This window comes from Sminthopsis crassicaudata, chromosome 5, assembly GCF_048593235.1.
Source record: "Sminthopsis crassicaudata isolate SCR6 chromosome 5, ASM4859323v1, whole genome shotgun sequence".
In the NCBI taxonomy this organism is placed as follows: Eukaryota; Metazoa; Chordata; class Mammalia; order Dasyuromorphia; family Dasyuridae; genus Sminthopsis; species Sminthopsis crassicaudata.
In genome coordinates, this window is record NC_133621.1 from 85,987,916 (window position 1) to 86,001,375 (window position 13,460).

The 13,460-nt window shown below is 40.2% G+C and overlaps 1 protein-coding gene across 1 annotated transcript; it reads right to left on the reverse strand.

Annotated features, from left to right (window-relative positions):
* Nucleotides 1-7,382: 7,382 nt before the first annotated feature.
* On the reverse strand, nucleotides 7,383-13,080 carry HTR5A (5-hydroxytryptamine receptor 5A). Its single transcript, XM_074272170.1, is given in 3 exon segments — nucleotides 7,383-8,978; nucleotides 12,341-12,978; nucleotides 12,981-13,080. Coding segments are annotated over 3 exon segments (1,071 nt in total). The 3' UTR covers nucleotides 7,383-8,645.
* Between the last annotated feature and the right edge of the window lie 380 nt (nucleotides 13,081-13,460).

The window sequence follows — 13,460 nt, forward strand, 5'->3', positions numbered from 1 at the left end:
AAAAAATATGAAGGGAAATAATCTGATATAAACAAATCAATCCAGACTTTCCAGTTGTCTTTAAAGAATAGCTCAGAATTTCCAGACTGTTTTAAAGTGAGAGTTTCTGTATTCCTTTTAAAATATCCAAAAAATATATCATCTGTATCTAAAAGCTGGTTCCCTCTAGTTTGTCATTAAAACAAATGTAAAAGCTCCATAATACTTAAAAAGATCATAGGTGGAAAACTATACTAACCTATTCTAAGATGAAAGTTAAAGTAATTAGAATTTCTCTCAATGCAAAGGGTAATGGTATAGTCATAAATGGAACTTTGCAGGTGACCACTACCATTGTGTTCTTTAGTGACATATATTCAGGACACTGGGCCAGACTGAAAAATTGCTCATATTTCCAATTTGCAACTCTGCAAGCCACCTTCAGTCTTGTGGGAATTAGGGATAAGTAGTGTCCCTTACTTGTCTCATTGTGTGGATCCCCTGTTTGATCCCCTGTCCATAAAATTATTTTTCAACCTAAGTCATCCTGGATGATTTGGCTCCATTAACAAATGAATTTATTCTTCCATGGATTTGAAATGTCTTTAATATTTCTTTTAGTGATCAACCCATCTATTCAGTCTCTTCACTGTTTCCCCAAAAAGTGTAGCGAAAGGGAATTATAAGTGAGGAGAGATCAGAAAAGGTTATATTTAGAAGAAACATTTTATTCTAAAGGTAACAAAAGATTGAGATTAGACTTCATCTTATTTAAAATAGCTTTTTTTTTTTTTTTTTTTTTTTTTTTTGCCAAGAAATAGCTTGGAATCATTACAATCACATGTAGTTTGCATTTGTAAATTTCAACCAGCCCTCCCATGAGTCTAGTCTATGTGAATGTCCCTAGAATACTTGATATTTGAGCTTTTGTCAGGTCTTGTTTTAACCTCTACTTGAGGCAATATTGGATGTGGACTGTGAGTTGGAAGGGACCTTAGATGTCATCCAGACCATCTCCCTTCCTCCTCCCAGCATCCACTTCATATAAAGTTAGGGGTCAGAGAAATAATATTTTTCTAAATTACACATCTTTCAACTCCAATCTTGACTTCCTCTCACAAGTTCTGATTAAAAATCTAGCATGCTTTTTATTCATTCTACTTTTTTATATAAGAACCTTTTGTTTTCTAAACGGATATCTTTCTATTCCCCCTCCCCTCTCTTAAGCTATATTTGCTTTACTAGAGTTTCCAGAGCAACCTACACATAAACTTCAGAGGAAAACTGCCTCCAACTAAGGAAATCTCAACCAAATGGAGAGGAAGGGAGTTGGACCAGGGCCTTTGGGACATGCTGACATTTGTAGGTGCAAAGCAGAATTATTCCTCTGTCCTCCAGGAGGCCTTAGCTAGACTTCTGACTTAAGCTAGACTTAGCTAGTGGTATGTAAAAGGAGGCTGTAGAAAAAAGGAGACATTCATTTTTCATAAGTTCATTGTTGGCTCCTAGAACAGAGTTTGCATCTTCTTTCCCTCTGTGATTGTAATATGACTTCTACATGGTGAGCATGACCCTTCCTAGGCCTAATGTAACTTATTTCCCTTAATGTGGATCTGGATTAGATGATTATCAATTTTTAGTTGCTTAATGTTCCCTTTTCAAAAATGGAATTTTTAAAGCTGTAAATATGATGCAGGCGTAGCCCCCTTTAAGATTCCTTTTCTGATCTCCAACTTCCTTTGGGACTGACCTTTGATTTATGAGATTTGATTAAAACTACCCTTTTGTATTCCAGTGGGAGAGATCTGGATCTGGACTAATTTGGGCTGTACCCAGCCCTCATTCTAATGATCTGCTCAGATTTCCAAACCCCTACCTGGTGGGTTCTGGGACTCCACCCATAGGCCCCTTCAAGCAAATAAAAGAGCCAAGCTGGAATCATCACTTGTCAGAGTTGAAACATGCAAGCACCATGCTTTGCATCACACTCTGCCGCTTTTGATGTATTTCTTCCTCTAATACCTTTTACTAACCAGACTTTAACCTTACTTCCAAACCCTACAATAAACCTCTATTTATCAATCTAGGTTTTCGGGCCTGTAAATTCCTTTACAGGAGATTCTCGCCATCACTAGAATTCATTTAACTTTGTATCCTTGTACCGAATCCAAAGAGGTTGCAGGGAAGCTCTATTTGACTCCCTGTACCCTGAACCTGCCACTAGACCTCAATTAATCCTAATTTTATTTAGGTATTCCTTATCTAGACCTCCTCATTTGGTTATACCTCATCAAATAGATTCTCCAGAGAAACTAAAATGTCCCTGTTGAGACTGTATTGTAGAACATGGAGGCCCTTTGGACCTACGTAAAAAAACATGTAGAAAAACTATTTTTTATTTTATTTTTTAGGATTTTGGCAGAGACTTCAGTAAACATTCTTGCTTTTGGCTTTAATCTGTTTTTAGTTTCCTGAACTATAAAAAGCCACAGTCTTGTAACTTACTTTGACTAGATGTATTTGAAGATTTTTGTTAAATAGATTGTTTAGATCCTTGGTCTCTGTGTAATACATTGCTTCAGATGTGGGATAAGAATCAATGATCAGGCCTAACTTGGCCCATTCACCCATGAATGCAGCGTTTATGTACCATAAAATTGAATAAAAGCAACTTATAGCATGGGTTAAACTAATTTGATTTCCAATTTGGTATTCATGTATGGGTGGGAAGACTACCACCTTGAGGGTGAGGGCTTGCTGTGGCCGTTTTAGGGCTGTTCATCTACCTGATGTCTGCTCAGCACTAGGCTTTCACCTATGGCTTTCAGAAGCTGTAGCAGGGCAGTGGCCACATTCTGGTGATCATCTCAGTAACTGTGACAGCTCTCAAACCTGAGTCAGGGGGATGTCTGATCTAAGTATCTGAAGACTCCTCCTAATGGGATAGATAGATGAGAATTTGTTTCAACAGTTGTTGAGGGTGGCTTAAATAAGCATTCTATAGAACATAGACCTTGGTTAGAGCTGGAAATTCCAGGATCATCTATGACATTCTGGACCACTGGACTTAAGTGGTTTGGAAGAGTGAGGCTGACAACTCTGTAGCTTAAATTCAATTTATTCATGAGGCAGGACTTTGGTCCTCTTTGAAAATGAAGCGCAAATAACTTCCTAATTCAGACAAGATATATCTACAGGTACCATGGCACTATTGTTGCAAGCCAGAGAGAATTCTAAGAATTAGAGTATCAACTTCCCATAGTTTGAGTTTTATATCTTAAATGGCAGTAAAACTCAAGCATTGGTTCAAACCTAAGCCCTCTTGTCAAATCTGATACCAAGGATGACATCCCTGCTCCCTCAAAAGGAAATCGGTTCAGCTGATATTGAGCAAGACTTTTCCTAAAATGCAGTCCTCCTACCCAATTTTAGGGCCTCTCTTACAACCAAGGGTCTCAAAACAATTTCAGTGTGTGGAGAAATCCCTAGCATTATTGTTGTTGTTCAGTCATGTCCAATTCTTTGTGACTCCATTTGGAATTTTCTTATTGGAATAGTTTTCCATTTTCAGCTCCTCTGACAGATAAGGAATCTGAGACAGGATTAAGAGATTTATCCAGGGTAACATAGCAAGTGTCTAAAGCCAGAGCCCAGTGTTCTATCCATTGCTCCCAGATATCTGCCAGATTAGTAGAACCCAAAGAGCTAAATTCAAAGAATGAAAAGCTGCAACATAATACAGAACCTTCTAAACACAACTTTGAGTGGGTGCAACTTCAAAGTGTTTTATTAAGAGTGCTTTTATCAGACCTTAAATCCCCTTCATATCTTGAGCCTTGTAAGCCAAGTGACAATAGTTTGACTGGGAAGGGATCAGATTCTAAAGTCTCTAGATCCATAAGGAGTGCCACAAGTTCCTTTGGGGGAGAAGTCTCCTCAAAGTATACCTGGAGGGCGTTCCTAAACAAGGATTATATTTTTATCAGTCTTAAATTTGCCCCTTGGCAAATCTCTCCTAGGTTTTTTTCTTCTGGAGCCAAATAGGAATAATATAATCCTTCCATATGACATATTTGTAATCTGAACTATCATATTTCAGTTCCATATCCAAGGCTTCTCAAACCCACTCCATTGCACTTTCAACCAAGGATCATACTATATAGCACTTAGTCACCTACCTCACATAATGGGTTGGGGGTCAAATGAAATTGAAAAAACCTCAGCACTACTGTCATGCAGTAGGTACTATATAAATATTAATTCTTTTTCCCACACGCGCCAATGTTGGGGGTAGGGGAAGAAGCATTTGCTGTGTGGCAGTGAAGGCATCTGGAGATTTCAATATCTTTTTAGCTAATTTACACTAATGTGTTAGAACTCATAGCTTTACAGTAAAACATGGACACGTTTTCAATGTATTGCTTTAAGGAGAAATTGGCAAGTAAACTCATATTGGGAACTCATTGGACAATGAAACATCTCAGATGCTGATCCAAGGTAAGTAGTTTTAGCTCTCTAGATCCTATTGGACAAGGCAGCAAAGGTTAATGTTTAGAATAACAAGGACCATAGGGTACAGTGAGGGGCTACCAATTATTAAAGTAGGAACAGAACATTAAAACTATATAAGCCTCTTTAAAGTAGGAAATTCAATTTGGTCATACCTACATTTTCAGTGAGGTTGCAGGCAGGAGTTTGTGGGGTTAATCAGAAAATTTTACATAGAAATTTGTTTTCCCAAATCTTCCCTTTGCCCAAGGGATTGCTATATGCCACAGTAAATAGAAACTAAATACAATCATAGTTTCAGCAGCAGGGAAGAGCAAAACAAATTTGAATGTTAAACAATTTGGAAATTCTTTCCTTTATAAAGTTGAATATGATCATAAGTTTTGTCTACAGTAATCCATTGAAATCTAATTTTAGAGCTTTGAAAGCCATTCTAGGAGGGATTCTTAACCTGGGATTCATGAGTTTGTTTTTCAATATAATTGATTTCTTGTGTCAGCCTACATATTTTATTTCATGCATTTAAAAACATTATTCTGAGCAAAGGCTTCACCTTTACCAAACTGCTATGAACCAAAAAGGGCCACGATACACAAGGCAATTAATAGCTTCAATCTTATATGTTCCTAAGCTAATAGGATTTAAAGCTTACTAAGGCTATTAAGAGATCTAACTTCATTTTAGAGTGGAGGGAACTTAGAGCTGAAGAAATTTGCCTAAAATTACATAGGTAATAAGTGTCAGAATTGAGCACTACATATGGGTTTGTTGGATCTAAATCCAGAGTGCCTGCTCTATTCCCTCTAAATTCCCTCTTGTGCTCTTAATGTTATATCTGACTTTTATATAATTCTGTGGTGCATTGATTTTTTTCACTGTCAGATGTCTTATTTTCCTCAATAATCATCCCAGGATATGTACAGATTATACACAACATTTAAAGGCAGCAAACCTTTACCTTTTGTCCCAGACTAAGTGATGGAAAATACCAAAAATAAAAAAGACAAAAAGTCCTTGGCCTCGAGGAACCCATATTCTGATGGGGAGACAGCAAACAGCTCTCTCCTAATGAACTATATGAAATCAATTTGAGGTATCAATTTGGGGAGATATTATCATTACAGGAGAGTTAAAAAAGCTCACAGTGGGTAAGATTTTAATTGAGATTCAAAGGAATTGAGGAAGCAGAGATGGGGAGGGGGAGAATTGCAGGCAGCCAATGAAAATACATCTAGTCAGGAAATGGAATGTTGTGAGAGGAACAGCAGGAAAACCAGTGTCACTGTAATGAGGAGTATGGGGGAAGGGAGAACTAAAGTATAAGAAGGTGGCTATGAAGTGCTTTCAAAGCCAAACAAAGGATTTTATATTTTATTTTCTAAGCAACAGGGAGTCACTGGCTCCCTTTAGGCAGATCAATTGTACAGCTGAGTGGATGATGAACTGCAGTAGAGAAAGATTTGAGACGAGACCAAACAGAAGGTTATTACAATAATCCAAGCACCAGGTAAGAGTATATGCTTGGAAGGTTGCGGTAACAAAATAGAGAAGGGGACATATATAGGAGGTGTAAGCCTGGGTGACTGGGAGGAGGATAGTGCCCTTGACAGTAATAGAAGTAGATTGTTAATTCAGAAGACCAGATGGCAAGGGGAGGATAGATAATGTATTCAGTTTTGAATATATTGCATTTTAAGATATCCTTGGGACATTCAGTTTGAGATATACACTAGACTGTTGGAGACTTAAGACTGCAGTTTAGGGGAGAGTTAGGACTGGAGTAGACCTGAGACTCATCAGGATTAGAATGACAATTGAATTCATGGGAGCTGATAAGATCAAGCAAAAATGTAGAAAAGAGATGAGGGTTTGGGAAATTCAGTAAAAAGAGATTGAGGAGAGGTCTAGCAGGTAAAAGAATCAGTATTAGGGTAGTATCAATGGAAACTTAGGGAGAAGCTAGCATCAGGAAGAAGAGAATGATGAGTATTTTCCAAATCTGCAGAAAGGTCAAATAAAAGAGAATTAGAAAAAATATTAGACTTGGCAAGAGATCATTGATTACTTTGGAAATCATTAATTATAGCTGGAGGGGAGACGATAGATTATATGGAGTTAGGAGGCAGCTAGATGGCGCAGTGGATAGAGCACCAGCCCTGAATTCAGGAGGACCGAGTTTAAATCTGGTTTCAGACACTTAACATTTCCTAGCTGTGTGACCCTGGGCAAGTCACTTAACCCCAGCCTCAGGGGGGGAAAAATTATATGGAGTTAGGAGGAAAAGAGTTTAAGTTAAAAGGAAAAGAAGTGGAAGTACTGATTATAGATGGCCTTCTCAAGGAGTTTCCCTGTGTGGAAAACACTTTGAGCCTAACAAGAAAATATTTATTGCTCACATATTACACTGGATCTAGCTTTGTCCTCACTACTGAGTCTGTCCCAAGGCCATCTTCCTATGAATCATTCTGACAATGTTAATTCCTGGCTCTTTCTTCAGATTTTATGTCTTGCTCTGGAAAAGGTATGTTGTATCATTTGTTCAATTTCCTTTTGACTCTGCTCACTCTCCCCATGATTCCTCTGACCAGAGTCTTGCTTCCTGGCCAGAATTTCCCTTATGTTTATTGTCTCTCCTTATTGAAGCATCAGCTCACTTTTGTGAAGGCCTAGCTTAGTGCTTGACACCTAATATATACTTAATGAATGCTATTGACTCGTTATCCTTTCCAGATGCTAATTATTGAGCTAAACATGTCTATATGTTATGCCCCTATGGACTACTCTAACCTGGTAGCTCCCCTTAGAACTACTCTTAATGCCCGTCTGTCGACAAGGCCACACTTACCCCTCTCCGGGCACCAACCTGGATCCCACAGAGACAGACTACCAGGAGGTAGGGGTGAAGGGAAAGAGAACTTTATTCTTAGACAGCACATATTTATACCCCCCTGAGGATCCCCTGAGGGGGAAAGGGAAGGTCCTCTAGGAACCTGGCATAGTAGGATTGGCCTGAGAATAAGGAGGGTGGCATGGTAGACTTTGAGAGAACTAAGGAAGGAGGCATGGTATGCCCCACCTCCACGTAGGGCTCGCCTGTGCCTCAGTACCTCTCATCCCTCAGGTCCTCCCACATGCCTTGAACCGCATTCCTTGCTTCTAGAGGCTTTTTAACCCTTACACTATAACTGGCCACTGGAGCCTGATGGAGGAGCAAGTGAGGCTGGTGACTTTGCACAGCCCTACCTCACTTCAGTTTGCTGGAATGTCCCAGCATCACCTGGGGCCATTCACAAGTTCATTTATAGAAGGTGACCTTTTGAATTCCATTTCAATACCAAAGTCTTAGAAATCAAATCCAACCCTTTTCCTATTTAGCTGTGGATTAGGAAGGAAACTGGAGTTTAGGAGGGTCTATGGCCAAAAGAAACAATTATTAAGCTCACAAAGCATTAATGTACTTAAACACCTATAAAAATTCAAGACAAACTTACCAAGAGACAAATGGCAAAGATTTTCCTTCACAAACCCCCCTCCCTTCCCCAAAGAATATTAGTTTCTTCAAAATATTCTGACAGCATTTGATTCAGCCTGTTTCTGTTTCTGTGGAAATTTGAGTGATTTTTTTCTGATGAACATAGTCTCCCAGTGATAGGTAAACTCTTAAAAGGCACAGAAACTACTAGGTAAATTTAGTGTCTTTCACTTAGGCTGATCAGTGCCTAAGGTGCCACCTCTGTTTCTAAGATTGATATACTTTTGGGGGCTTCTTCTCTCCCATAAAAAAGTAAAGACCTTGTAAATGGAAATATACAAATTTGTGTCCTGACCCACAACTATCCCAGTTAGCCATTTTTTTGCTGGCTTTCTCATTCTCATTCTGGGATGGGCTTTCAGAAGGAAAGGGCACTTAATGGGAAGTCTGCCATGCCCCACCTCCTTTGCATATGGGAGAAGTCTTTTTTCTTTTTCTGAGATTCCACCATCATTGAAGAGTTGCAGCAGCTTAGAACTTTATGAGGCAAAGATCTCTGGAATTTGTTAGAAATTCAAGATAATTTTGACTTCTGATAATCAAGGATCCTCTGTGTGACTAAAGGTAGAGTAGGAGAAGTATGAAAAGTTCTATAAGCCTTTCTTCCCACGTGTCTCCCTTTTTCTCAACGCTGCCTAGAAAAAAAGGTCTTGAAGGCACTATTATAGTTCTTGTTAAAAGCTGTGTAGATTAGAGGATTGAAAAAGGAATTGGAATAGCCAAGCCACAAGAATATGCTCTTCCAGATGGGAGGGATATTGCAAGAACTGAAAGGACTGATGAGCTCAGTGATGAAGAATGGGATCCAGCAAAGCACAAACACACCAATAAGGATGCCCACCATCAGAGCTGCCTTCTTCTCTTTTTTTTCTCTCCATGTCTCTCCATCATTCTGGAAGGTCACCATAGCATGACGAGCAGTGAATATCATCTGAGGTTGGTGGAGGACCTCTTTTACCTGCAATGATCAATCAACAAATATTTAGGTACTGTGTTAAGTGCTAAGTGTGTTAAGTACCAAGACAAAAATGAAACACCTTCTGCCCTCAAGGAGTTTAATTCCATAAATAGTAGCTTTAGACATTCCCTCCTGTCTAAATTCTGCTTGCTCAGATATCTAGCAAAAGATATACATCTGGGTCATTCCCTGTACATTTACCTTGAAAGGAATACATTTACAATCAAGACCAGGGAATTCTATTGGAGGACTTCATCTTGATTGGACTTCTAGGACAGGGGTTCCTAATCTTTTTTTTTTTGTCTTGGATCCCTCTGGAAATATGATGAAATTCAAGGATTCTTTTTAAGTAATGTTTTTAAATGTATAAAATATATACAATGTGTACAAAGGAAGTCAAATGCACTAACGTATACTTAAAATATTGAAAGTTTCAGGTTCATAAACCCTCTGAAATCCAAGTACAGATTCCCCCTGGGGGATCCAAGTTTAAAGGATCCTGCTTAAAGATACTTTGTAAAAGGACAGTAACAGAGGAAGAGATGACTCTTATTCCTTGGGTGGTATCTAAGACCAAACAGTTCAATACAACAATAAATTACTAAATACCCTTGATGGTCTACAGAAAGGGAACATAAGCTAGGGTGCTTCATGGTTTTTGTTCCTGATGCTAGTTAAAGAAGTTATATGGGAATTATCTTCATTTTTCAGATGAGGAGAGACATTTTAAGAGATTAGAATGTAGAATGTAGGCTCCCTGAAGTCAAGAACTAATTCTGTTTTTGTCTTTATAGTTCTAGTGCTTAGCCTACATTTGTTACATATGTATACATCTACATATAAGTAGATACTTAACAAATGCATACAGAATTTAATTGTGAGGCAACCTGAGGCAAATTTCAAATCAATCATAGGATCATAGATTTAGGGACAGAAATTTTACAGGTCACTAGCATAATTCTCTCATTTTATGGTTGAAGAATCTAAAACGGAGTATAGGAGACTTACCTAATGTCAAATAGGTAGTTTATAGGATCAATCAATCATGTGGATACAAAGACAAATAGCACAATCTCTGCCTTCACAGAGATTCCACAGATCTAGAACTAGAAGTAGACAATCATTTTATAGATGAGGAAACTCAAGGTCACATAGGAAATAAAGTGTCAGAGATGAGATCCCGATCTAGAGTCATCTCTTTCCAGTGAACCCTACCAGCCTCTTGACTCAAATTCAATACTCTGTTTATTGACTATTTAGGATCCTTCCATAAGAAGATGTTTAAAAGGAAGTTAGGAAAGTTGAGACATAATAGTTAGCTAGACAAGATGAGTGAAACTGTCCTCCTCTTCCATGTCCCTCACAAATTTAGATTTAAACATTACCCTTTAAAGCACATTTCAATTTCAATTAAATATCATTTGAATGAATATATTCAGTGTTAGGGAGAGGGCCATGATTACTTGTGCTTTTCATCTTTACCCAGTGGTGATGCTGTAGAAAATTTATTTTAATATCCAGTTCAGCTTTGATAAAATCGGGAATACAATGTACAGAAAACATGCATTCATAGCGAACAGACCACATGAGAATGTTCTGACCATGGGTTTAATGTCACACTTGCCCATCAGCATGATATTAGTCTGCTCAGATATGTTTGGGGTTAGGTTAACAAATGAATTTTTCTTGGTCTGTGCTCCCCGATTCACTGCTCCAGATCCTGCCTCTTCCCTTAATCCCACTCCTCCAAAGTCTAGTTACATCCTTGAGTATACATCACTTTGCATCATCTTTGAATTTACAATTGATTGCTGCTAATAGAAAGCAAAAGGGAAGAGGAGAAAAAGGGAGAGGAGAGGAGAGGAGAGGAGAGGAGAGGAGAGGAGAGGAGAGGAGAGGAGAGGAGAGGAGAGGAGAGGAGAGGAGAGAGAGGAAGAGAGAGAGGAAGAGAGAGGAGAAGAAGGAGGAGGAGGAGGAGGAGGGAGGAAGGAAGGGAGGGAATATGAGAATATTGCCATGATGAATTTAATGCTTTTATTTTTCCAACTTTCTCAATCAGAGGCCTCAAATATTAAAATAAGTCCTCATTAGGGTATTTTGACAGCTTCAGTTCCCTGAAAGTAAATTCCACCTGTGGAGAAAAATTCAGAGGCAAACATTCCTTGTCTAGTCTTTGGCTTTGCTTTAGCGTTAGCATTCCCTGAGTGGCTGTCAGATTCTTCAGTAAGACATGATGTCGTCCTCTTCAAGCAGTGTGAGCAATTGCTCTACATACTTGTGAGGGGTATCGTTGTAAAAAGGGGAGGAAGTCCCAGAATAGGAAAATTCAAGGGAAAGCAAACAGAAAGAAAACAAGAACAGAATCTAGGATTCAATATACTGTTTATAACTTTCATTATAGCTCAGGGGAAAAGAAATCCTGTAAAACTATAGTAGTTACCTAGGAGACAAGTTGAAAACTACAAGGCCACTAAGAATCCTTGCAAATCATTATATAGAAACTAAGAGATGGAAGTACAGAATGTTATTTGCCCATAAACATAATTAAATCTCATATTTAGATAGTGCTCTATGGTCTGCAAAATGATTTTTTCATTACATTCCTATGAAACACTGTATCATCCTTTCTCCCTTCTCTTGCTCAGAGGATTCCTGAATTATTTGATGTAGTGAAAAGGATTTGAGTTGGAATCTTGGCTCTAATCTTACTGCCTGTATGGTTCTGGAAAAATCATCTCGCTTCTCTTGGCCTCAACAATAGTACCACTTAGTGCTACTCTTTAAAATGAGAAGAAACAGCTCATTTAACTGAAGAGAAAACAATTTCATAGTGATTTTGGGGGCAGGGGGTGTCTTAAGTGTTCAAGGTAGAATTTAAATACTGGTCTTTCCGACATCCTACCACTAAGCCAGGCAATATATTCTCACAATATATTCTTAGGTGTGTATGTATATATACATCTTCTAACCAGCACCATCATGCCCCCCCCAAAAAAAAAGCCAGGGCAAAGGCAGTAAGGTTATATAGCACTGCCATTCTAGAGGGATGTGCAATTATATAGTTATCGGAGTCTAGCTGAACTGCCCTATTTTATTTACAGGTAAGACAACTGATGACCAAAGAAGAGAGAATAACTTGCTGGTGAAAGTCAGTCACATCAGGAGTTAATGACAGAGCTAGACTGGAGCCCAAATATCTTTAACGTGGGCAAGGGCATGATTCCCCCAAAGACCCAACGTACAGAAGCGAGCCTAATTCTATGATCTCCTTGCTCCAAGTTTTTGGGGGAGTTAAAGTTGCGGGATAGGTAGTGAGAAATCGGGTTGAGGAAGAGGGGAGGGGAAGTCGTTAATCCACCAACCTCCACGGCTTCGGGCACGGGTGTGACGCTGTTGGTCTTCTCGCAGCCTATGCGGAACTTGGCAGCTTTGTAGATCTTCCAATAAACAAAGAGCACCACGCAGAGGGGAAGGTAAAAGGCGCCCACAGTGGAGAAGACGGCATAGGAGGGTTCGCGGCTCACCTGACACTCTTCCTTGTCCGCCGAGTAAGTCTCCCCCCAGCCGAAGAGCAGAGGGGCCAACGAGATGACTGCAGAGAGCAGCCAGGTCAAGGTGATCATGACATTGGAGAGGCGCTTGCGGATCCGGAGAGAGTAGTCCAGGTGACGGGTGATGGACCAGTATCGGTCCAGGGCGATGGCGGTCACGTTCCAGATGCTCGCAGTGCAGCACAGCACGTCGCAGGAGACCCACAGCTGACACAGCCGCCTGCCCAGCTTCCAGCGGCGCCCGGACAGCTCGTGCACCAAACTCAGGGGCATGACCAGGGCTGCCACCAGCACGTCAGAGATGGCCATGGAGGCTATCAGGTTGTGGGGTACCCGATGGAAGGTGCGCACGCGGAGGATGGTGGCTAGGACCAACAAGTTCCACGTGAAGGTCGCCACCACCAGTAAACCCAGCAGGGTGAGGACTAGCACGCCAAAGATGGAAAGTGGGGGCTGCCTGGGGCCAAGGTTTTCAGGCCACTGCTCCCATTGGTCGGGAAGGGGGAGGGGAGAGTGAGAAAGGAGCCGGTGAAGTTCACAGGCCAGTCCATTTCTTGGTCAGGAAGTGTCTTCCTCTCTCTCTCTCTCTCTCTCTCTCTCTCTCTCTCTCTCTCTCTCTCTCTCTCTCTCTCTCTCTCTCTCTCTCTCTCTCTCTCTCTCTCTCTCTGTGTGTGTGTGTGTTACAGAGGAGAGGAAGGAAGCTGTGATAGGACGTTTGGGAGGGTTATCTAGGCTGTGAACCCCGAGGCAGCTGATCCAGCTGTGGCACCCTCTGATCAGCAGGGTAGCTTCTGCAGAGCGTCGGCGAATTAAGTCCCAAAAGACCAGGCAGGAAAGGCAGAGAGGTGAAAGGAAGATGTTTTAGATACAACCCACTTTTAAGAAACCCTCGGGCGTGGAAAGCGAAACCTACTCCGGCTGTCAAGTCCAA